This window comes from Labrus mixtus, chromosome 6, assembly GCF_963584025.1.
Source record: "Labrus mixtus chromosome 6, fLabMix1.1, whole genome shotgun sequence".
NCBI lineage: Eukaryota > Metazoa > Chordata > Actinopteri > Labriformes > Labridae > Labrus > Labrus mixtus.
Window position 1 is genome coordinate 8,356,901 of NC_083617.1, and position 25,463 is coordinate 8,382,363.

At 40.9% G+C, this 25,463-nt stretch overlaps 2 protein-coding genes across 5 annotated transcripts in view; one reads left to right on the forward strand and one right to left on the reverse strand.

Moving 5' to 3' along the window:
• The first annotated feature begins 520 nt into the window (after positions 1–520).
• The window catches only part of LOC132975353 (serine/threonine-protein kinase MARK1-like), a 31,521-nt gene continuing 6,578 nt past the window's right edge, over positions 521–25,463 (forward strand). For 2 of the 4 annotated variants that reach the window (XM_061039850.1, XM_061039853.1), the window contains exons 1-9: positions 522–837; positions 3,543–3,743; positions 10,629–10,682; positions 20,496–20,544; positions 21,191–21,256; positions 21,603–21,673; positions 23,068–23,124; positions 23,250–23,486; positions 25,037–25,156. In XM_061039850.1, coding sequence (XP_060895833.1) covers positions 787–837; positions 3,543–3,743; positions 10,629–10,682; positions 20,496–20,544; positions 21,191–21,256; positions 21,603–21,673; positions 23,068–23,124; positions 23,250–23,486; positions 25,037–25,156 — 906 coding nt within the window. In that variant the 5' untranslated portion in view covers positions 522–786. Of the gene's footprint in view, positions 838–3,542; positions 3,744–10,628; positions 10,683–20,495; positions 20,545–21,190; positions 21,257–21,602; positions 21,674–23,067; positions 23,125–23,249; positions 23,487–25,036; positions 25,157–25,463 lie in introns of all 4 variants that reach the window. The other 2 variants (XM_061039851.1, XM_061039852.1) reach the window with 2 other exon arrangements.
• The window catches only part of chata (choline O-acetyltransferase a), a 125,724-nt gene continuing 116,683 nt past the window's right edge, over positions 16,423–25,463 (reverse strand). The window contains exon 16 of the mRNA XM_061039854.1: positions 16,423–16,432. The gene's annotated coding sequence lies outside the window, so the exon portion shown is untranslated. The remainder of the gene's footprint in view (positions 16,433–25,463) is intronic.

Consider the following 25,463-nt stretch of genomic DNA (forward strand, 5'->3'; position numbering starts at 1 on the left):
GACATTGTTTACCACATTCAAACACCACATGAAGGAAATCACTCAGCTTCTCTACCTTTATATATGGAGGATGGATATCAAGGATGGTACAAACAATGCATCTCTAACAAACACATGCAAACAAAAAAAAAACAAGGTTTAAATTTATGGTATTCAAGCTTTTTTATAACCTTTAATTTACCCATATTGTCCTCAATACATAAGTTATATTCAGGCTTTTAGGACATCGAGAATGACTTTGGACCGGTTTGACACGCCCTTTAGTTTTATTTGGTCTATATCTGGCGGACACTGTTGCAACTGTGTGCCTAACTGTTTTCTGGTGACTCGAATAATGAGCTATAAAGAAGAGACAAAGGGAGTGTATGTGTATGAGAGAAATAGAGGGAGAGAGAGAGAGAGAGAGAGAGAGATCCCTCCATCCTTCCTGGTGGGAGGTTTGAGATGCGCTGCGCAGACCCGTCCGTTACCGACGCATCTTCCTGGCCTGCCCCCCTTCTCTCAGTCTCTCTCTCTCCCTCTCTCTCTCTCCCCCCCCCTCTCTCAGTCTCTCTCTTTCCTCCTTTTCTGTCTGCCTTTTTGCCTACCTGAAGGGAAGTGCACGAAAGCCGAGAAGGGAAAAAAATCTGGCGTGTCGTCTCGGCCCTGCGCGCTATGCTGCGGTAAATCCCGGGCCGCTGTTTGCGGTGTTTACAGGGGATGTAGAGAGGGACGGAGGCACCGCGCCGTGTCTGCTCTGCTCTGCCCAGCCCGCTGCATCGCCGAGCGGCCTGTGAAGCACACAAGATGTCGACCAGAACGCCATTGCCCACGGTGAACGAGCGTGACACCGAGAATGTAAGTACTCTTGTCCTCAGACGCCGGCGTGTTATCGGCCGTGGGAACTGGATAAACAGCGGGGATTTGGCTTTTTTTTTCTTCTTTTTTTTTGTGTGGCACTACGTGTTTAGCAGAGCTTTTTTGGTGCTAGTGTTGCAGAGCTCCTCGGATCAATGGGAACTCAGCCTATTTTTCCACTCTGACGGGAATAAAACGCAGGCGGCCTTGAATAACCCAGAATAGAAAGGTGCAGGTCGGTTATGTCTGCTTATGTTGCCTGTGTACAATGTAACAACGCACTGCGTCAGTGTGCTTGCCTTTTTAAACGATACATGCGAAGCTTGAATGTTAATGTGCAGAATGAAAAGGTTGCCTTTGAGGCCTGTGGGAGAAATCATGTCGCTCCACTCTTTGCCACTGTGTCGGTATTTTCTGGTCCACAACGTCAATATTTCGGGAGGGTGGGGGAGGATGTTGCCCTACTTTTCAATGGCAACGCTTGGTAGCATCGCAATGTGACATCCATCACCTATTGGGCCCTGTTGTAACTGCACGCTCAGTGCTAAGGAGGAGGAAGAGGAAGAGGAGGAGGAGGAGGAGGGAGAGTGCTATTATTCACCGTTCTGCTGCCACGACACTGAAGAGCAGCACACACAGACAAGTATTTATTCAAAGGCTAAAGAAAAATATGCAGATTTCTCATTCACTTCGTGTGAAGGAATGTTTATGAACGACCACCACCCTCCTCCTCCTCCTCCCTCAGGGGCTTCTTCTCAGGCACACAAAGAAGAGCGTGATAAAATGAGTATCTCTGCTGAGATCAGTCCAAACGAGGACTGCTGTGTGTGTATGCTGACAGGCTCTGACATATCTAGGTTTGTCTGATTTTTTTTTTCTTCTTCTTCTTCCTGGAAACAAGATGAGGCACAGGCCAAAGCCTCTTATTAGATTGTGTTACAAGTACAAGCAGTGGAAAATAGCCAGAAGCCGACCATCAAAGGTTAGTCTCATGTCTAAAAATAGGGCCTTTATATCATCACAAGAACCTGCAGGATCGTTGTCATCTTCAGGTGATCGAAATGTTTTCACAATTAAGGTTTTCACAAGCTGTGTAACGTCCCCTTAATGTAACTTTGCGTCCTATCTGATCCTTTCTCTGCTGGTGCATCAGTTTAGTGGGACTCTAATGTAACTGTCTCACACAGTTTAATTCTGCTTCAGGTCTCGTAGACATGGATGCTGGACTGCTGGACAACTATTAAAACTCGGCTCAGGAGCACAGGCAGTAGTAGCAGGCCAGCCTAGCCTGCCTCTGTTTGACTCCATCAGGCAGCCCCGAGGCCCACTAGCAGCTGAACTGCATTGCATAACAGCTTATTACTCAGAGAGACGAGTGGCTTTTAGCGCAGGAAAATAGAAGAAGCTCTCCCGTGGCTTTCTTGTTTTTATGTGTCTGCACAGTTGTGTGCTATACTTTATAGGTCTGGCATTCATGAACATGTAACATCATAATGGTTGGGTGAGTGAAACAAACTTTGTGTCTTGATGTGTGCCTGCACAGATGCCGCCTTATAGATTACAGTAAGCTACACTAAGAGTGTGTTTGTGTGTATGGGCCCATGTGACAGAGGATGAATTCTGTAAATGACAAGTCTGATTTAAAGTTGGTTGAAATGACTGAAGACAATTTAGTATCAATATTTATTGGCTGCATACTTAACTCTGTAATGGAAGGAGTTTTGGTGCATTAGAAATGGGGGTGCTGACTATGACTGGCGTCAGATCAGCGTTTTCTCCTTGCTCTCACTCTCTCACATCACGTCACACCAGGAAGTGTTTGAATCCTGCAGTGTAGCTCTCCCTCTGTCAGGATGTGGGATAGCTTAGGTTGATGCGCACCCTGCAGGGTGTAGCATTCCCCCCCCCCCCCCCCCCCCGTGAAATGAGAGCAGGGGAGCCTGGGTAACCAGACCAACGCTTTATTCTCTGGCTGGGGTGTGGTGCTCTGGAGCAAAGGATCATGGGATTTCTGACCTGGACTGACATCAGCAGCTGTTATAAAGGAGTGGAGATGGACCAGCAGAGAGTGTTTGGAGTCTGTGCCAACATAGTACTTATACCAGGCTGTTACTCATTCACCTTCGCGTGCCAATCATAGGGACACTTTTTGTTTGCGTGTTCAGCTATGAAGCTGAAGCTAACGTTGTGATAAGTCTAGACTTTGCTCAGAACATTTTCGCAAATGCGCAAAGTCAAAGGAGTTCTCTTTCTTTGATCAAAAGTTGCCTGAGGACTGATAAGGTCTGTAGGTGAAGAGGTTAAGGTGTCATGGAGGGAAGACAAGAGGAAACCTGATTCTCTCCTCCTCTTTGTCCTTTTTCGAGCAGGGTACCACTTTGTGTGTCTGCATGCACAGAAAACGTATGGATGTATGCTCTGACAAACACACCGCATCCACATCCACACAGTGGATCCCTTTCTTGTATCTGAATCATCTGTGTTAATGTGTGCATCTTCGTTTGCACAGAGGATATCCTAGCTTTGGCACAAACACAAATCTCCACTGCAGCACTCTGCTGCATCGTTTTTTGTACGTGAAGAGCCGGTGTGGAAAGAGAACTACTGAACTTACTGAGTGTCCTCACAAAAAGGCAGAGACGTTAAGAGACGTATACTGTCAAATCGAAAGTGTCTGATCTCCACATGTTTGACTTTTCCTGCAGCACTCGTCGGTGGACGGCTTTGTGGAGCCCCCCGTCCCCCCGACAAAGTCTGCGAGTCGCCACAGCCTGCCGCGATGCCGCAACTCCTTCACCTCCACAGAGGAGCACCCTCATGTTGGCAATTACCGCCTCCTCAAGACTATTGGGAAGGGGAATTTCGCCAAGGTGAAGCTAGCACGACATGTCCTGACTGGACGAGAGGTAAGAAAAGTATTTATCATGTTTAACTATATAATCAAAATAGACTTCCTCTAAAGATTATGTTTGGGCCTCTATTAGTTAGGAAAGCCAAAAAAAAACCAGACAGGAAGTATCTGTTGGGAAGGAGAAGGTGGGGTAGACTTGCTGCAAAGGAACTCGGATCTGAGTGGAACCTGCAGCGATGAGTTGGGGACTCTGGGCTTTGAGCTCCTTCTCAAGAGGCTGAGCTAAACCAGCACCCCATAACATACTGTCCTCCTTGAGATAACATCACTTTGGATTCAAAATTCATTATTAAGAAACATGTCTGCGTTAAAATGTCTAAAAACAAAGAGCGGTTGTTTTATTTCACATCAAGTTTTGAGCCCATTTTTTTTTTTACCAAATGTTTCTAACAGTGTGTTTCATTGGGAGCCTGTCTTTCTGGAAACATCTGATAATTCATCAAACATATTGGAGGGAATCCATTGAACTGTTAGTGTGGTCTTAGGTAACTTGTGGCAATTTAATTAGCATCAAATGATAAAATCAGTAAAATTTGAATACATAATTTCATCTGTAAACATGATTATTGCCGAGTTAAGTCAGACAGTTTTTTTTTTTTTTAACAATTATGATGGTGGTATAAAAATAAAGACTACATCTCCCATGATCCAACACATAATTTAACCACTTTTTTTATTATTGGCTGAGTCTGAAACCAAATACTACATACTGAAACAATATACACCGCATACTAACCCCACTGTTTGTTTTACAACATACTAAACTACGGGTCAGATGATTTTACTTCCGGTCTGAGCTATGTTGAATATGCTAGCATCAAGCTAGCGCGATTCTTGGTCTGTAAATAGATTTCATCTGCAGTCTGCAGTTCATTACTTGGCCACATATGAAATGTATTTCAGTATGGTTACTTTTATTACTATGCTGATGGTGAGCTCTGTGATTGGATAGTCTGAAAGCCGCTCTGCGTTGTGGGTTGGGTTAGTGTGACCAGTGCGCTCTGTTTCATATGTAAGAGTTCTGTATACATCCTGGCATTTCTCGCATACACAAAATTGCATACTACGATTTTGGATCATACTATACAGCCATTGTCTTGGTTTCAAACTGCAGGAATTACATTATGCACATCATACGTCATCTGCTCATTCCAACTCACATTTATCATTTTAGTTACATTTAAGCTTCCACTAGAGAAGCCGCAGAGTGGACAGATTATTTATTAACTCTCACGCAGAGAGAGAGTTTATACTGACACTGTTATTTCAAGTTTTTTGGCCTGAAAAAGGGAATGATGTCCCCTTAATGCAAAAAAAATGTTATTGAGTATGTCAGGTTTCCAACTTTCAGACCAGGTCAAGCTCTCTCCCTCTCTTCCCCCCCCTCTCCCTCCCTCTCTCTCTCTCTCTCTCCCTCTCACACAAACCCACACATACTCACAGTCATACATTGCTGACCTGTCAGGGTGATAGGCATCCTGCTTCGGTGTGTCAGTAATTAAAGCTCCTGTTTCCCTAAGGAGAAAACAACGGCCTGTGATCTGTTCTCTGTCCTTCAATCAGCTGTAGAGACTCACCGATCGACCTCACATACCTGCTCATGTCTGTGTAATAGATTCTTACAGGCTTCAATCTTTTGGGTGTCATTATATTCTTGGGCATGTCAGAGTGTCGAGGGCATGAATCTTCCTCCAGCTCAAACCAGCTACAGTTTGATCCATGCTGCATGCTTTACTGCTAATGCTAAACAGGCACATTGGCTATGCGACCCAGTGTTTGCTGAGAAGGTCAGGCTCGGCTTTGTGTGCCTGAGCGCCTTTGCTGGCTCATCAGAATGCAAAGACATGGCTCAGACTGAGGAGAGAACAGGTGGAAAGAACATAACCCACTAAAACCAACTTTATCTTAGCTTTGTGCCAGCAGATCTCACACACCAGCAGAGATTTTTCTATAAACTGAAAAGTTTTAAACCTTGAAAATAAAGGAAAAAACATCATAAAGAGCTCTGCGGGGAAAAAGCAGCGGCCTCCTCTATAGAGTGTCCTCTAACTGCTGAAGAGGGTGGCAACAGGATGAGGACACTCTAACACACACACACACACATACGCACTCACTCACACATGCTGACTTTCGCTTAGTGCACTTATGGAAACATTTGCCTTTACCATATGCCCTCACCTACCCACAGGGATTGGGCGATGACACTTTATTATTATTATAAGTTTAATTCATTGTAAAGAAATTGTCATCTTACAGTTTTGCTAAATGCTGTATTCTAAATGTGAATGTAAATAAAATACAACATTTCTTATAAATAAACATGTTTTTCTAAGACTAATATGTGTCCATAGATAAACTCCCCAAATATGAGAAAAGTCAATCCTCTCCATCTTTTGCCTGCTCTGCTTTTCAAAAAAATGTGTGCTCAAACAGGCCGTTTGGAGATTTTCCCTTTGTGACATCACAAAGGGCAGTAACCCCTCCCCCAGGTGGGTGACACTCCCACAGCTAGGTGTTTGTTCTGAACCTCTCAGTCTGCCTTCTCACCGTTAACAATAGGGCATGGTGCGAGAAAGCCCAATCCACCTAAGCCCTTCCAGAGAGGGGGCGTGGTCAGACACAGCTCATTTGCATTTAAAGGTACAGACACAGAAACAGCCTGTTCTGAGCAGGGCTGAAATAGAGGGGGTTTATAGACATGATCAAATACAGGATCAGAGTGGGTCTTTAGTGAGAAATTCACAGACATGTTTTGGGAGCTCTGAGACGTATTTAAACTTGTAGAAAAGGAGGATAACATGTGACCTTTAAATAAACTGACTATCACTTTAAATATCTTGTGCTTGTTTCTGGATACATTTGTCATGTTGTGATATACAGCAGTATGGTAAGGGACTGCTAATTGTTTAATCAAGTGATTCATATTTTTGTCTAAACAACTTTAAAAAAAAAAAAAGAACATCAAACAGAAAACAAACTGAAATGAAGATATGTTTGTCATCTTTGCTTGACAAAATGCTTTAACCATTAACTATTTTGTAGTAGTTCTCTTTAAACACACACAGTGCAGAGAACAAAATGAAAGAGCTAAATATAGAAGTGCAGCTATTATTAGACCTAAAAGCTGAACAAAGATAAGTTACCATGAACTTACAGCTCTTAAGTGGAAAGAAGAAATGCAAAATAACAAAGCGGCATGATGGGTTCAAATCTGGCACCTTTCCCGCATGTCATTCCCCACTCTCTCTGTCCCTAATTTCCGAATCCACTGTCCTGTCCCCCCAAAAAAATAAAAAAAATTAAAAAATAACCCGAACATGAGAATTCAAACAACATGGTAACTCATAATTATAACTCTTGTTGCCCAAGTGGTGCAGGAATGCATAACACTAATGTTGAATCCAAGTTTTTATCCCACAAAATATACACACATAATCTATCTCTGAATAAACAGAAACCTAGAATTTTGATTCTTCATTTATTACTTTACCTACAGTACATAGCAGCATCTTTTCAGTGTTTGAGATAAGACCTTATACTCTGCTAAAGTATTTATCTCTAACACAGAGACATGATTTTCCTGAACTTGTGAAAAAGAGAGCTTGGAGGGGAATAACAAGTGGAGGGAAGGATGTACAAGAAAATCATCACTACTCAAGTTCTTCCATTTGACCAAGTTTCCACCTTTTTATGTGCTTTTCTAATATTCACACATGCGCTCGATCACAAGACCTGCATACGGTGGGGAGCATATGGGCCTTGTGTCCTGACTGCGCTGAATAATTAACAGTGATGCTTGTTGCCCTTCTGTCACTGTGGGACTGAATTATTCACCCTCAAGTCCATTTAGAATGAAAACACACACACACACACACAATAACAAAACACTGATATGTGATGTGATGCAATTCATCCAATCTCTCAATCTGAGACTCAAAAGGCAAATATTGGTTCAGTGCACGGTGAGGAAATGTAATAAATACTTCTGACTCATGCAGAGGGAATAGTGGAAGTTGGAACAATAGAGTGATACATGACGACAGCTCTAATACCAGCCGGCTTAAATTGACACACACACACACACACACATACACATGCCTCTCTCTACCTGAGTGTTGTCCATGACAGGAGGAGGCAGAGAAGAAGGGAGTGAGGTCTGTCTGTGCACCTGCCCACCTAACACAAGGCTGCAAATAGACACCACCTGCGTGCTGCATGTGTGTACAAACATGAAGCCTCCCTGCAGTCTCTCACTCTGCTCTGCTCTTCTCTCTGCTAGACTCTTTCTTTTTGCGGTCACGTTTTTTGGGGTATGGATGAATTTCAGCGTCCCTGCAAGTTGAACTTTAGTCTCGGGTGCCCACTGCACAGGATAAATAACCTTCCTTCTTTATCCGCTGTGACTCAGCATTTGTTTCGCGGTTTCCCCTTTAGCGAAATGCTTTGGAATAGAGCCAGAGTTTGCATCCACCGAAGCAGGTTTATTAAGATGTCTTGAGGCAAAAGTCACAGTAACAATGTTGTAATAAATAGTAATGTATACGCCGATAGTGTCATTAGTCTAAAAGGGTAGTTTCTCCCCTCCTCCCTTTTTATATAGATGGCAGAGGAGAGGGGTTGCAAAGCCCTTTATCAAAAGACGAAATGTTAATCCACAGCAGTGATTGAGGTCTCCATAAGTTTGCAGTACTTGTACCTGGTGAAATGCTGACTTAGCTCTTGTCAAGCAGTAGCTAAAGCTGTTATCAGATATGTTGTTTTACCTTCAATCACTGCCACATCACTCCTGCCATTTCACACTCAAAACTGTGAACTTTAAATGTTTTGTAATATTCCTTAATCGCAAACTACAGTATACTCAGTATACTCTCAGGTACCACAATGTGAAAGCCTTTGAGCTCGCTAAGAGTGATGTTAGAGGAGAATGGCCTCCTTTTGAACATGACTAGCCGTAACCTCCAGAATTAAAAAACAAAATGTAAGTCAATAAAGCAGTGCAAAAACCTGCAGTTTCTCGAAGTGTCCACTTGAGGTTGTCTGCAAACACGAGGGAATCCCCATTAGGTCCCATATTCAAATTTAAATTTTTACAACTGAAATAAAATGTGTTTACAGCCTCATAAAAACAAAAGCCCATTTCTTCATGGGTGCACTTTGTGCAGGAGCTGGATTTTCTGTCACTCAACCGTTTTGATTTTATTGAATCTAAGAGCCTTAATAATAATAATAATAATGAGGGGTGTGGCTGAATTGAATGACAGGTAGGTGCCAGGAGGCTTAAGGGCCGCCTCAGCTTTACTGCTTTTCCTGTTTTCTGGATTGATTAAAAGTTAGGTTGAGATAGTATTACCAATATGGCGATCGCCATCGTTTGGCTTCTCAACGCCCCTTCAGAAATGAAGAGGTAAGGTCATGGTCTGGAATCCCTTACCGGCCTGTGAACCTCTGACACAAATGTTTAATCTAATCTCTATTTCAATATTTTAGAAAGCTTTCTGATTGTCACTCTACCAAAACTTTAAACTGAGATATGATGAAAACATGTGGTGTCAAAGTATTGCACAATTTGACAACCTTAGCTTACAATTTGATAATCATCTTCAGTTCTTGGTCATATTTTTTTGTCTTTTTGTGGCACAGTTTTATAAACCTGTTGTGTTTTGGGTATCTGGTTGCCTGCCAGAACTTGTTTTTTAGTTTAAGCTAGCTTCAAAAAACTATCCTTGAAACTGCAAACAAGACACCCCAAAGTATGACTGAAAGGATTTAACGGACAAGGATAACTATGGAAGTGTGTTGGCTGTCTGAATATTCAGCTGTATTTCTATAATATTGTTGTAGACATGCAACACGGGGCATTCTGGTACATGGAGGCACTGGGGGCATTGCTTAGCTAGCAGAACAACTTAGCTTTCCTGCTCAATATAGCACGCACTGAGGAATTTACTGCCTCAATTCACTACATTTACCATCGAAACGGACTGGTTACCCGACTAAATTGCACTGAAAATCTCTGACAAATCCTACAACATAAATATCAAGCTTTTCATAATGTTGAGCAGGCACAGGCTGGAGACATTTTTAACCATTAGCTGGTGTTAAATCTGCATAATTATTGAATGATTTGGTGCGACTACTAAAGGCTAAAATGTTTTACATAGTTGATTTATATTACATTGACCAGATCACATTATAAAACTGCTCAGTCAATCATTAATCAGTATAATGTACCTCTACTTACTGGTGAGGCTGCAGTATGGCTCAGCTTGTCTCTGTGTGAAAGCTGCTGAGGGGAGCAGGTCGGTTTCATTGTGCACTTTGGGGTGATTATTGAGATGGATGGTTCAGACTGCTGCAAAACGAAAACTGCAGAGCCGATGTCAGATCATCTACCTGCAGAGTCAGATACGCTAACACAGGCCTGCATGCCACAAAAGGGGACGTTTTACTGAACGGAAATGCCTTCTGGGATCGTCTGCGGATGCATTTATTTACAGCAGTCGATGTTTTTAAGTGTTTCAATTTATATTCCTCCTCGCAAACGAATACATATTTCTATCTTCTCTTATCTCTCTGCCAGTTAGAGCTCCCATCTCTTCACAAATTACTGGATAGAAGAGCCTTGAGGTGTGTTCAGAGCGAGCGCACGGATCCATCTGTGACATGTTTTGACAAAGCCGCCTCACAGCCGAATAGTGAAATAATGAGGATAGTTCATTTCCACACAAGCTTTCACTGCACAACCACAACACAAACACAAAGCTGGAATTAGTTTTGACATCTTGGTTGTTCTTTGATCTCCAAACCCCTCCTCGCTCTATATCCCCATTTTAATTTCTTCTTCTATGTGTTTTTTTTCTCTCTCTCTCTCTCTCTGTAGGTCGCAGTGAAGATCATAGACAAAACCCAGCTGAATCCCACCAGTCTACAGAAGGTGAGTGTTTGTTTTATGGCCACATGGTACCACTAATGTCTTGGGTTACAGAATCATGTCTTTTCCATTAGTCATTCCTGAGTCCTTGCTGCTCTTGTTTTTTGTTGCTCTTTGAACTCAGGATGTGCAATTTTACATAATGTAATCAGATGTAGTCAAGAGAGACTACAAGGCTTGTTTAATCTCCACCCCCCCTCCCTCTCCCACTTTACTCCTGACTCGCTGTTGGTTTGTGGTCAGCGCAGCTATAAATACCCCTGCTTGCCTGCCCGCCTGCCTGTTTGTCACTTACTCTTGTTTAGCAGTCATAACCAATTAATAACAAAGGGTTAGGGTCTTTTTTTCCTGATTACTGAAGCCAAATCTAGCTCTTTCTGCTCATTAAACATACACCCACATCCATGCACATATCCTCACGGTGGATAAAACTGTTGACAGACAACAGTAGACCTGTAGCATAAGCAACATTCATCTACTGTACGTCTGAAAAAATAATGGTGGTCTGCAGGGAGAAAGATTTAATTTGGCGGTCATGACACTATCGTAGCATCGCTCGTCATTGCTACTCTTTTATTTGTTTAAGTGTTTTGTACAGGATGAACAAATTGCTAAGCTACTGCCGTTATGAGTCATTATAATAATGGACCATTTAAAGCCTCCACACCTACATTAACAGTTTATGTCTTGATGGATCACTTGGCCTCTGTCTCTCTGCAGACTGCCAAGGTAAGAAAATATTGCTTAACAAGCCGTGTTAATGACAAAATCATAGCAACAATTACCCCCCCCCCCCCCCAGTATACCTTCCATTGAGCATTGGTCTGAGTAGGAATGAGAGGAGTTTAAGTATTTGGGAACCTTCATCCACAAAAAGCCTTTTTTACGATGTAATAGTAGGCATCATACAGCATCGAAAATTTGTTTCTTTCACGTTGAAAATATTCTCCCTTTAATTTCTACATGTTGTTCTGATGATGATTTTGAAGCTTGGACCTTTATTTTGAAAGTTGTGGATTTCATTATGTGTATTAAACATAAGACTTGTCACATGGAAGCTGTTTAGATTTTTGTCGACTGACTTCTGATGGCTGTCGTGTTTGGTGTTCAACATTGTCAGGCGTTTATTTGTGTGTGTGGGTGTTCAGTCCGAGCTGTTGATGATCCTTTTTAGCGAGTTGCTGTTGAGCAGCGGGTTAGGAAGTTTAATTCCATGAATAAAATATGGTATTGGCTAACCCTACAGAGCCATCATTCTATGCTAGCAGTGCATATCTATGATAACTCCTCACTATGATATGAATGGAAGATGATTTTGTAACTTACAATTTAGTGAATAGTTGAGGTAAATGGTTTTCAGATGAAAGGGCCTCTGCTGTCTCTCGTGATTGTGACTCTGACAGCTCAGCATATGAGGCTGCAGGACATTGGTTGTCACAGGCTTCACTGTTGTGTAGTGTCAGGCAGATGTCAGTAAATGTGATCGGCCACACCCGCACAGTATAAAGAATTGGTCTTAATCGCGCAGCGACCTCTGTTGTAAAAAAAAAAAAAAAATGAAGCTGCAGTTCTTTAAGTGTACTTGAGTCAGGCTGCAAGTTGGGGGGGGTGGGGGGGAGGGGCTCAGGAGAGCAGAAAAACGAATGAAGCGGCTTCACCACGTTCATGACAATTGCCCCAGTCACTTGATATGAACGTCATCACTCCTTGTGGCCGGCTTTTGTGAATTTTCTTGAATATTTCCTGCTGCTTTTCACACATCGGCTCAACCTGACTTCACACATATGTTTTGTTAGGGGTTTTGGCGTGGGGAAAAGTCCTCGTAGAGTATGAGTGAAAAATGTGTCCATGTGTGAAAACACCACCGTACAGTATGTCATTTTACTATTTCAAACCAAATTTGAGAGGCGTTCACTCAATGTGTCACCAAGGAAAATCTACAGGGTGAGGGTATCGTTTTAAAAGGCTAATGTGACTTACATTAAACATTTTGTTCTGAGCTTAGATCCTACTTGTGAATTTGTAAAACAAGAAAAAAAACAATACCGTAGACTATAGGGGTATTTGTAGTGCTATGTAGTTTCCAGCATTGTCCTCCTCATTTGTAATTCACTTGGATCTTAATGGGATCCAACTTCAATTCTTCAACCAATCAGCACAAAGACGCTGTGAGAATTTCAAGCATTCAGTTCCCTACTCATCCAATTGGAGATAAATGTCATTGTGCGAGCTTTCTTGTTAAACAGACTATTATGCAGCTTCTAATCTGCACACAACCACACACACACACACCAACACACACACACACACACACACACAGCAGAGTAATGAGCATTTAGAGTCATTGTGTGTGTTTGTGGCATTACGATTCTGAATATAAACGGACTCCGTCCTCGTCGTTTTGGGACTTCTGTAGGTCATGAGTAGTTACACACTTGGCGGGTCATGTTGTCCGCTGCCTGGAGATGGGCAAGGCAGACGTATCATGTGAGGCTGTTGACCAATCAGGGTCTTTCTGATCAATTATTCAGTGGGCTTTTCAGATGTCAGCTGCAGTAGAGAGTGTGAATATGTACAGGTCTTTATTAGGGGGATTGTGGGTGTAATATCATGCCTGCACATTAAAGTTGAAGCTTGCATGTGCATGTCACTTCATGTGTTAAATCTCGAGCGTTTTGTATCTGTATCCAAATGCGAAGACAGGTTTATCTCTGCATTTGTCGTTGATATCCTTTTTCCTGTTCTATAGATTGCTGTAATGGTATACATAAGTGCCATCTGCAATGCAGAAGCTTGCCTTTATAATGCAGCAGTCGTCTCCTGGATTGAATCGATTGTCTCATTGACTCAGAGTCTCCTGCCTTATCCTTGTAAAAGCTCTGCTATGGATGCATTAAAGGCAACACCAACCTTTTACACAGTTTTTCCTCTGGTTGACATCATGTAAAAGAAAAAAAAAACACCACTGTTGACAGGTAGTTGAGCTCAATCCTGGTGTTTAGGGTTTGTAGTGATTGTAGGATGTGGCATTTAGTCAACTAAGTGGTTCATGTCATCACCTTTGCTAGTCGGCTCCAGCATCTCTAGTCGGTCACATGATTTAATAACCTTGTCTTGTGTTTGCCCTTGTGCCGGTCAAATGTTATTCTCATACTGTAACTGTCACGTTCAGCCTCCTGAGACTCCCCCCCCCCCTCCCCCATCCAACAGGCACACTCCTACACTTTCAGTAGTGCATTTGTTAAAAATGTGCTTAGATGCAAATGTAACCAAAAAAAATCCAATTTCTTTCAAATCTTTTTTTCTTGAGGTAGTCACCATGTTTAATTCTGGAGGATGAGGACGAGTTGTACAGATTTTTGGGCTGCTTTGCTCACCCTGTTCCTATCTTGACCTGAGGAACACCGAGGAAATCTGACAAAGAACAGAAGTCATAACAACTTCTAGATTTTCTGTGTTACAAATCACAGCAATACAGCTTCTCGAATAAGGAAATGATCTTCCACATTGTATCCTTACATGGTTTAATATCTGTTTCTGTGGCAGAGATGTCTTTTTCTAGAGGCTGATACAAACAGCAGATGGGTATAATGGTGATTGATTGAATGACTCATGACTTATACATGCATGGATTGGACGTCAGAGGTTGAAGGACTTTGTGGTGGAGTCTCAGCTGACCTTGTCTCCTTACTTTGCTCTGCCTTAGTTAAGGAAATACTTTGTGTTGAGGTGAAATCTTTGGAAGGATTGTAAAAGTCACTAGTACCATTTAAGGTTTTTTTTTTTTGTTTTTTTTTTAACTTATCCTGTTTGTTTGTCAGGGTGTGTTAGACGTGAGTGAGGTTGATCTGGCTGCATCACTGTGAACGTCTGCTCTTTCATGTTAGCCCGTCAAAATGCCACTGAGCTCTCTTTTTATGGTCTCAGAGGAGCCGGGCTGCGGGCTCACCATCTGGCTCTATAGGCACAGCCAGAGATCTGGCAGATCCTATACAGCAACACACACACACACACACACACACACACACACACACACACACACAATCCTGTATGAAACACACAGACACACAATCCTGTATGAAACACACAGACACCGGCAGGAGATCCTTCAGTTAATGCAAAAGGCTCCAGCTGGCAGAAACTTTTTTTTTTTTTTGTGTATTCGTTTGGGACACAGTTTTGGCAACACATCACACATATGAAAAACGCATTCCTGTACTTATGAGAGCTATTAATTTACTCGCTTATGCAAACTTGGGCATTAAGGTTGTCAAAATGTTCAATACTTTGATACTTTTCACGTTTTGGAAATGATAAAGTCTCAGTTATTTTAAGTAATGATGGTAAAAACCAGTACTGAAGCTTAAAATAAATATGTTTGGATTCTGACAAGTTGCCAACAAATTTATGCAATTTAGATATTGTGCAGGTGTTTTCCTGCACTTTATGGTGATTAAAAAAACAAGAAATGACCCTTTTATGGGTCATATTATGGTTGCTACATTTGTTGCAGTTGCCTCGAAAGAGGTATCTATATAATTTAATCATATGTATATTCAAAGTTTGGTATTGTGACAACACTACACATTCTCTTACTTAACTAATTGTAGATTTAAAAGTGTGATCCGTAAAGCAGAGATAGCGTACATCTCATCTTTTATCACATTGTCTTTTAGCTTATCTTGGTCACATTGGTGTTTTCTTGGATTACTTGATTTTAAAAAGAGGTTTAGCGGAAGCCAAAATTAGTCATGAGGTTAGAATGAAGCTCTGGTCTGTTCCTTTACGGCCCACTGGCGCTCTCTGTTGTGACTTTGTGGCGTTTTGCAGTGTAACAGGAAATGAGGTCAACTAAGCTTTCAAAGCAACTCCTTAGATCTGCCACAGGAAATGCATCACATGTCATCTGTGGTCAGGGATGTTGACGTTGTCATGGTTTTTAGGCATTTTAGCCCTAAAATAGACCTCTCGTTTAATCCCCTCTTGCACTGAGTAAACACTGCTCTCATCCCACCGTCCCGTCACTCTTTGGCTCTTCCTAATCTGTAAATAAGACTGATTTCTTTTCATTGTGTCCAGGGCAGCAGTTATGAATATGTTAGATTTTTGTTTGATGGACTAGTCATGACAGATGAGCTGTTTCAATCTACACTGACTGAAGGTTTGTTCCTATTGTGAAACACATCTGCATTTAGAAAAGGGTCAAGATGTTGACTCTAGAGATGGAACAGTTCAGATGTAAAATCGATATCGTGTCCAATATTTACATAATTTACATATCTTGTATCGGACTGACGGCGCCAATCCACGTCGACGGATCAAGAAAGATCGTTGGGCACTTAACTGCAAGTGCCAACAATTCGTCTCCATCAGGACTTTCGGACGAGATGAAACAGCTCCTTCTATATGATGCACAGTGAAAGTACCACTCTTACACCTCAGTTTAAAATATTTCACTTACACTTTACAGTTTTTGCTGCTACTTGTTTGGACATGAAGAGCCTGCACACAGTTCAAATAACTGTCTTTGGAATAATGTTGTTTTTTTGTTGCATTTTTATTTCTTGATATATATATATATATATTTTGCTATTTGAATAAGAAATGCAATGCCGGGCTTACTACAGCCTTACACATAACACCAACAATAACACTGGTACTTAGGATTTCGAAATAAATCGTAATCAGTGTCGTATCCGAATAGAAAAAAAGTGGATCGTGCATATCTTGTTGATTGGTGATTAATACCTTTACTGTTTTTCAGTATTTTCTGCCAGTTGCAAAAAGCACACTACAGGTCACGCTCTCTTAATGGCTGTTGGTTACATCTGTCTTGTGCATGCCACTCTGCATTGGCCAATGAGCCTTCAGGCTGGAGGAGCTGTGGTCTTGTTCAGATGAGTGGAATCTGATTTGTCAGGCAGCTCTGTTGTCTGCGATGAATCACAAAAACAAATCAAATGTCAACCCTGCTTAGATATGGATTTATGTGTTCATGTTTCTATGTTTTCAGTCTGGTTCGGACTTTGAATTAGAGTTTAAAAAAAAAATTGAGCCTGCTGCCCTGGTGATGTAGACCATTATTATGAGGACAGAGAGACTTGTCTTTCCTTGTTGAGGTTATTTTCAGCAGCTCAAGAGTCGAGGACAGGACAGTTTGTCTAAATGTCAGTGACACTTTGGATCCATTCGTCTGCTCCTCTGTTTGTCTTTCTGCCTCTTTTATCTTTCTTTGACAAACAGCGAGCAGTGGTTATTAACTGATTTGAGGTTTTGAAGTACTATTGGCGCACATGCAAACACGCATGTACACGCTCATTGGAATGATGAGGGCTTCCAGGCTACTCAGCCTATCAATAATCTCCAAGTTGAATGAACAGCTGTGCTGCTGTGACTGAAATAGTGCAGCCAGTTCCTGTAAGTGTTCCCAGTCTGATATCTGCTGCTCTGCTCCTTCTGCATGGGGACTCTGCTGTGATTAAGGCTAGTTTGGGAGTCTGGGTGCCCCTGGGTGGCTAGAAGTAGGTCACTGGCACAGACTACTGAGATTCAGGCGCATTGGAAACGGTGTGTTTTCATGTTGTGATGCACATTTTGTTTGTGACGATATTCTTGTTACCGTTTCCTGCAACCACAACCTCAATTCATTTTCCTAATTGAACATTTTAAATCTATTTAGATTAAAAAAAAGGTCATTTTAACTCATAAGATTGTTTCCTTTACTCATGGTGCCTTATACTAACGCTTAATGCTTCACTGAGACGTCCCCTTTGTGGTTGTAGATATATTTAAAATAAATAGTAAACTGGATCCCAGATCCCAAGTTCATCATCTGTCAGCCTCAATGGTGGCTGAATCCCTATTGAACTCTTATTGACAAGCCCTGTTTGCTGTCGTGGTTTTTCCACCGCCGTTCTCAGATTGGTTCTAATTTTTGTTAGGAAGTGGCTGCATGCGTGCTTCCCATGTGAGGGGCTTTAGGGCAATGACGTAAACAAAAGTGAGAGAGAGAGACCCAGACCGAGAGGCAGCAGTAAGAGGCAGAGATAATGCCTCTGACTCTTTAGCCCCTCACTCTTTCAGGATAATAAAGAGGGTCTGTCTCGACAGATGCGTCACATATTCATGCACAGGCTTGGGCACATGCATATCTGAGCATGAATCTTGTGTGTTTATTCTAGTGCACCGCAGGACATCTTTCTGTTATTGTGTCAGTGTGTTTCCACTCTAATTGACTTGTTTCCACGGGGGGAGCTCTCAGGCCAACACAGCAGCTTATGAATATGGAGCAGGGTTTGCCACACACGAGAAGCACGCAGGAGTTGTAGATTTTTTTTTACGGCAACAAACATGGCAACATAACAAGCTCAAACTGTGAAAGCTGCAAGAATGGCCATTTTAGATTTCTTTAGTGATCTCAAAAGGAAATCGTAGCCTTCTGCAAATAAACACACAAGCACATCAGACAACAACCCTCTGATAAGACCTTTTAACTTCAATCAATCTTTATTTTTATAGCACCAATTCATAACAAATGTTATTTCAAGACCCTGTACAAGTAGCAGTTAAAAGTCCTTACTTATTGTTACATTATCTACAAAGACCCAACATTAAACCATGAGCATTTAGCAACTTGAGTAGAAAAAGAGAGGCTCATGCTTTGACAAGTCTATGATACACAGGAAGAAGGAGATAATATTTTTATACTTTTTCTTCATATAAACTTATTTGTCGTCTTTGTCTTGTCAGTGGTCTAATGATGTTATAAATCTTTAAAAAATGTCGACAAACATTAAAAGAATATGTAACTTCAACTTGATTAAAAAGTGCATTTTTGTTGACTTTCTGTGGTGGGTTAATACACATTAAGTGCTCAAGTAAGGTGTTACGGCAGTATGTGGGATAGAGCCCGACCGATTAATCGGCTAGCCGATATTAGCATATCAAGTGACTATCGGTATCGGCTAATTTTATCGCAGATATGCGCCGATATTATTAGATTTATTCACCAGTCAAATAGCATTTGATTTGAGTATCACCATATTACACCAACAGTTCTCATTCACCAACAGAGGGCGCTATATGGATGACAAGAGTCATTATCACCGTCCAGAGTGTCAAGCGGTGATGCACGTACATGCGCAGTTACTTTCCAGTTGATGGACCATCTTCCAGTATGACCATCTCATGCTGCATATCTTTTCCACAAATGTTTGATAACTGCATTTTAGGGATCAACACAATAAAATGATGCATATCTATATCAATCTATCTCTACAGATCGAACATAGATCTAAGAATGATATTGGTCGATATGTGGGTGTCTGATTTTTTTTCTCCACAATATTGATTTCGGTATTGGCCCCAAAAATCCCATATCAGTCGAGCCCTAGTTTTTGGTGCAGGAGAATAAGATATAGGCTATAAGGCCCATGGAAAGTACTTGTTAGAAAGAAAAAAGTTTCCTTCCTTTGTCTTTTTACGTCTTATTTCTTTTAAGATTGGTACAATATAGAAGCCTCATTCTTCGAGGCCTCCTCAGCTGCTCTCTGTGTGCTGCATGTGTGTGCTAAGTGAGACGAGAGGTGTCAGAAAGAAAGAAGAAGAGCAGCAGGCGAGCAAGTAGAGACAGAGAACAGAGGCAGGAATTAGAGAGAGAGTTAGTACCTCCATGTTGTTGAACTAGACTTCAGCTGAGCCGTCCCACAGAGTCAGGCCTGCTCACACTGGTTTGATGGTTGTGTTTGATGACCTAGAAACATGGACTATCACTGCATTTATGTAAGGCCTAAAAGGACATTAGAAAAGTGGCAAGCACTCAATAATAATATGAAGACATTAAACAAGCATTGCAAACCACAGCAGGGTCCAGCCCTGTTTTCTAAGTGACATGTTCGATAATGATATGTTAAGTCGATTCTCTCAATTTTGTAACAGGCAGGAGATGAAAGCGTCCCTCAGAACCCATCAAAGTGGTGAGCTCGTGGCAAAAATCTGTGTTTTGTCTCAGGTAGCAGTAGATGCATAATCCCAGTTGAGTGAGTGTTGAAATGTAACACTCAAACACAGCCCGAGCACGGCTGAGAATCAGCAGAATGTAAATGATTCAACAGCACCTCTAAGTGGCTGCAGGAGCTCGTCTGACAAAAACAGTCACGCTGAGGACAGAGGAGTTTAAATGATCTCAAAACTTCTTGTAGAAAATAGATTGAGGGGTATTCTTTTTCATTTTACGGGGTACCTCGTAAAACTGTTTAAGAAAGTATCCTGTCAAAACAAACCATGTAAAGGAGCTCAAATTCTGCTTTCTTTGTAAACCGCAGGAGAAAAGCAGTAAACAAAAGCGTCACTATAAATGTGCTGCTCTTTCCTGCATGTCCTTTTTAAGATGATTACATTATATACCAGATGCCTGGCTGTAAGCCTTGTGTACAGCTCCTCTGCAGTGGCAGGCTGTGTCATGCTGCTGACTGGGTGTTTGAATGGCCGAGCAGCCAGCTGGTTGGACTGCAGCATGTCAGTGGAGTTGTAATTCTGGCCCTTATCTGTTTAGGGCAGAGTCGAGTGCTTCAGTGTTACTGCACCAGTCATATTGCTTTACACAGCACAGTAGGCCCATGATCCTCAGGTCGTCTCGTGTTCCCGCTGAGCGTAATCCAGCTTCAGATGGAGACTCACTTTGGAGTTAATTGTGGCACAGTTCCCTTCACGCAGCTCCTTAACAAGTGCTTAATAACATTTTCTGACGACTTCTTACTCTGCTGGGGAAGTCGTTCAAACTGTGTTTGCAATAAATCTTCCTCTGTGTCTTCACAGCTCTTCAGGGAAGTCCGAATAATGAAGTTACTGAATCATCCAAATATAGGTGAGTTCAAAATGCCTGCATTGTTGTTGTTTTTTTGACAGCTGAACTGTAATATTTCAATAAATCTGGATTCATATAGCGAGTTGCACAACACCCTGCAACAATGTTCTCTTAAAAAAAAATCTCAAAATAAGGGCAGTGCCAGTCTAATTAACGCTTTTCTCTGGTTTGAAGATCCTAGTATTAGCACAATAGCATTAGCATTAGCACAAGCGAGATTTTCGATATACTGCTCAATAACTTCACCTGATCTGTCATGGAAGTTTAATAAACTAAAACAAGCCCCCTTCTTTGCTGCATCACCATGTGTAATAAAACTGTATCACATTCTGGATTATGTTTAAATGTTCATATTTTTTGCTATTTCTTAAAATGCATTTTCCATCTTTTTCATCCTTTGCTAATACATAACAACCATGCACTGTGCTACTTTGTTAATAAACAATATTTAAATTAGGTTGGGATCTTTTGATATAACCAGGGTCCTCTAATCAGAGCATTATACTCAGCCAACACCAACTAAGACCTCCCAATGTTTTAAAAATGTTATTTTCTCAGTAGCTAATCTTTTTATCCTATCATCTCTCTATCTCTCTCTCTCTCTCTCTCTCTCTCTCTCTCTCTCTCTCCCATTTTTCCCCTGCAGTGAAATTGTTTGAGGTGATCGAGACGGAGAAGACCCTTTATTTGGTGATGGAGTATGCCAGTGGTGGTGAGTGAAGCATTCATCCATGACCACTAAATGGGGAAACTTTTGCTTTGATTTTGATGCTTGTTATTCCAACAATACTGGTTTTAGAGCCACTAAATGATTATACACAGCACAGACAACAACTGTCAGATCTGTATACCACAAGTTCATGTGGTTTTTAAGCTGTCTTTTATGTCCTCTTCAACACAGAAAAAAATGATAAAACTCTGTATATGCATTCCTGTAAACTATTGCCAATGCTACTTATGATGTGTATATTTAAAATGCTTCCTATCTGTGACAAAGATGATATCAAATCATGACTGTGTTCTGATTAATGATTCTGTTTTTCCTCAATGTACTCCAGGAGAAGTATTCGACTATCTCGTGGCTCACGGCAGAATGAAGGAGAAGGAGGCCAGGGCCAAGTTTAGACAGGTGAGTCATCATCATCATCATCATCGTCGTCGTGCCTTTGTCGTCATTCCATTTAATGTTTTCAGGGGCAAGCCTGCATGCACCATGATCAGGCTTCGTCACCGACTGCAGAGGAAAGCTGAAGCTCTGATAGCTTGGCCTGAGAAAAGAGGAGATCCTTTAAGATGCTGCTCTGACACCTAGTGGTGCTTCTGGAGCAGCAAGGAATCCACAGCAGTTTCTAGTAGCCTTATTCATGTTGGCTTTTACTTTAAAGATGAACAGAATCTGAATCCTTTTTCTTGAGTGTGTTATTCAAGCTTAACATCTTTTTAAAGCAAGTCTTTGATGGCCATGCTGTTCTTTTTAAAACCTCTCATTGATGGTCTTGGATGACTCACAATGTGGGCAGTTTGTGTGTGTGTGTGTGTGTGTGTCACCGCACAGAAAGATCAACACATAAAGCCTGTGTAGGTTCTCAGTCATCCAGGTCATGGTAAACCAAAGCTTCAAGTGAAAGTGTTCACGTGGTGCCTGAGAGCAGAGTGAGTGGGTGGCGTTTGTCAAAGAACAGTATGTTGTTGACTGTTTGATTGATGTTGTAGCTATTCTTGCATATGTTGGCCAAATTTTGCTGTCAACTGCCTTAGCAACACAATGACAGTGAGTCACAGGATACCTGCAACTTTGGCATGAAACACATTTGGGTTTGACATTTTCCAAAATTCAATGAAATTAACTTAACTTCAATTTAGCATTTAGTCATTTCTTAGCTAAATGTGATGTAAACTAGGAACTGGTAGCGTGGTGACGAAGGCTTATTGGTTAACAAATGAGTTGTTTTACCTAAAAATATGTACACCTGTCTAGTTTTATCAGCCGTTAGCAATCCTGAGGACAATAGCAAAGTTAGCTACATGAGGGGAATTTCAAGTTTACATGAGGAAGAAATTGAATGAATTTGACTATAAGGTGCTTACCTGATGATATTTACCTTTGATTAGTTTTCTAACCTGTGGGAAAAAAGCCAACAATTTACACGTTAATGTTGTGTTATGTATACTTTTATTAACCTGGAGCTAATGTGGAGCCTTGCTAGCATGAAAGCTGATTTGCTTTGTTATGTTTAAAACGTCTTAAGTTTTGAATAATCTGTTGAAATAAAAGCAAACTTAAGATGTTGCAGTGGGCTTTAAAAAAATGAAACACTCTTCACAGTATATGTTACATTTAATAGGTTAAAACTTGTGTAAATAATTTCAGTTATTTTTGTATTTGTTTGATATATTTCTTGTAATTCTGTTCTTCTATTAGATTTTTTTATTCCTGTAAATACTTTGTGAATCGTCTCTCTTAATATTTGTAATACTTCTATTACTAATATAGTGGTTTATGAAATTCTTGATATATTTCAGATTGTGTCGGCAGTGCAGTATTGTCACCAGAGGAGGATAGTACACAGGGATCTTAAGGTGAGGAGTTCAACTCTTTATTTCTCACATGTAGATTACAGTAATGACATGTGTGTGTTGTATTTAAATAAATTATAAATAAAAATAATACCTGTAAAATCTAAAACCACCTCTCCCCTCCTCAGGCGGAGAACCTGTTGTTAGACGCAGATATGAACATCAAGATCGCAGACTTCGGCTTCAGTAACGAGTTCACTGTGGGCAGTAAGTTGGACACTTTTTGTGGCTCCCCGCCGTACGCTGCTCCAGAACTTTTCCAGGGGAAAAAGTATGATGGACCAGAGGTGGATGTCTGGAGCCTCGGGGTCATCCTCTACACACTGGTCAGCGGATCTCTGCCCTTTGACGGACAGAATCTAAAGGTTGTATGACTAAAATATGTATGATTGACTGTATTTTTTATATTATTATGTCTCTACTGGATATTTAGTTATAACCCACTTCACCATCATAACATAGAGTCCTGAATCTCTAGGGATATATTTCATAAAGAAGACTTTGGTGAGGTGTGCAGTAGTGAGAAGGTTTGAATTCTGTCCCAAGCTTCCTTTTTTTTTATTCAATGTGGCTGAAACATTTGCCTTAGACCAGCTGGAAAATAACTAATATGTCCTTGTAAGGGGGCAAGCAAAGGACAGAAACTGTCTTTTCCTCAGTTGCCGCAAAAGGGCCAAAAAAATAACTTTAAAAAAGAGAAATTGACTTTAAATGCTTGTTATTTAAAAAATGATGACTAATGATTCTTCATTACTTCCAAATGTGGAGAAAAAGAAAATTGCAGCAACACATATTCTGGAAATGACCATAGGCGTTTCATAATCAGTTAAAATGTTTGAATGAATAGTCAAATTTCATGCATCCATTGTTTGGTAGTATTGCGGATTCATCCACACGTCTTAAATAATGAAGCTGAATATTTAATTTGGAACCATAATGAATCCAGCTGGTAAAGAAAAGTGAAAATCTGATATGCATGGTTGGGCGGATTGATCCGTGGGCTTTTTACAAACGGCACAAATCAATATTTTCACATTAATAATTGATCAAATGACTGTAAATGATGTAAACGGGCAGGTTAGTGGTTTAAAACAGACAATTAACTGAGTGCTGCGTCATGAAATAAGCCCAGAATAAATTTGCACTTCCAAAAAAATATTATTTTTTGGAGGGCTAATCAGTCACTCCCTGCTAAGTGCTAAGGCTAGCTCTTTAACTCAGTACAATGCCCAATAGAGCAACAAGAAATTCAGCCAGCCTCACAGATGACTGGAGTAGATCCTGAAGTATGTACTAACTCAAAAATAGACTTTGAATCCATGGATCCAGAATCGTTTTGAATCGAAAATAGATTCTGAATCGAATCATGACCCCAAGAATCAAAATCTAATCGTGAGACACCCAAAGATTCCTAAGCCCTAATATTCATAATGTCTGATTAGATATGTTTGGTCAAATGTTGGATGTTGTTTTTTTTCATGAGGCTTTGTAAAGGGAAAAAAAATCTAAATTAAATCAAGAGTATTTTAGGCACCTTTAATCAGAAAAATAGTTGTCTTCCATCACAAACAGCAACTTTTTTATTTAACCTTGGGTGAAATTTGAACCTTAACCTGCACGTGTAAACAGTTAGCAACTAGCTTTAGATTCGGTTTAGAAGCTTAAGTGACAGACGTTCCCCTCAGAGGTTAGAAGAGACAAAATCTGAACAAAAAAAAAAAGAGTGAATGATGGAGCTGCATTTGAATACATAGTAAATTCGTTTGCGAACATGTTCACCATATCAACCCTACAACAAGGGTGTTATGTTGTTTTGAGGGCCTGGTCAACAGTTTCCTGCAAAAATGACTAATGCTGCTTTTTTGTTGCTACTTTTGTCACTAATTTCTCATTTAATGTCTGTCTGTGTATGTAGGAGCTGAGGGAGAGGGTCCTGCGGGGGAAGTACCGTATTCCTTTCTACATGTCCACAGACTGTGAAAACCTGCTGAAGAAACTACTCGTGCTCAACCCTGTCAAACGAGGCAGTTTGGAGGTATCACCATATTACCATATTTGGAGGTGTATTTGTTCACCATCAACACATGTTTTGCAGAGCAGCGTGCTGGTTTGTTTGTTGTGTCATCTGACAGCATAACTGCTGATTGTGTTCATTATTAACCTTCAGAACATGTCAGGTTACTGTATGTCAGATTTGGAAACAGTATTTTTAATTAAAAGAAGTGGCACAAGATGATATTTTTTAAGCCAGCATAACATTTTGATTATAGCATTCAAATCAGATGCTGTAGTCAGTGCGTGCTCATCATTAGAGATGGTTGTAGCTTGTTTTCCTTTGCAAA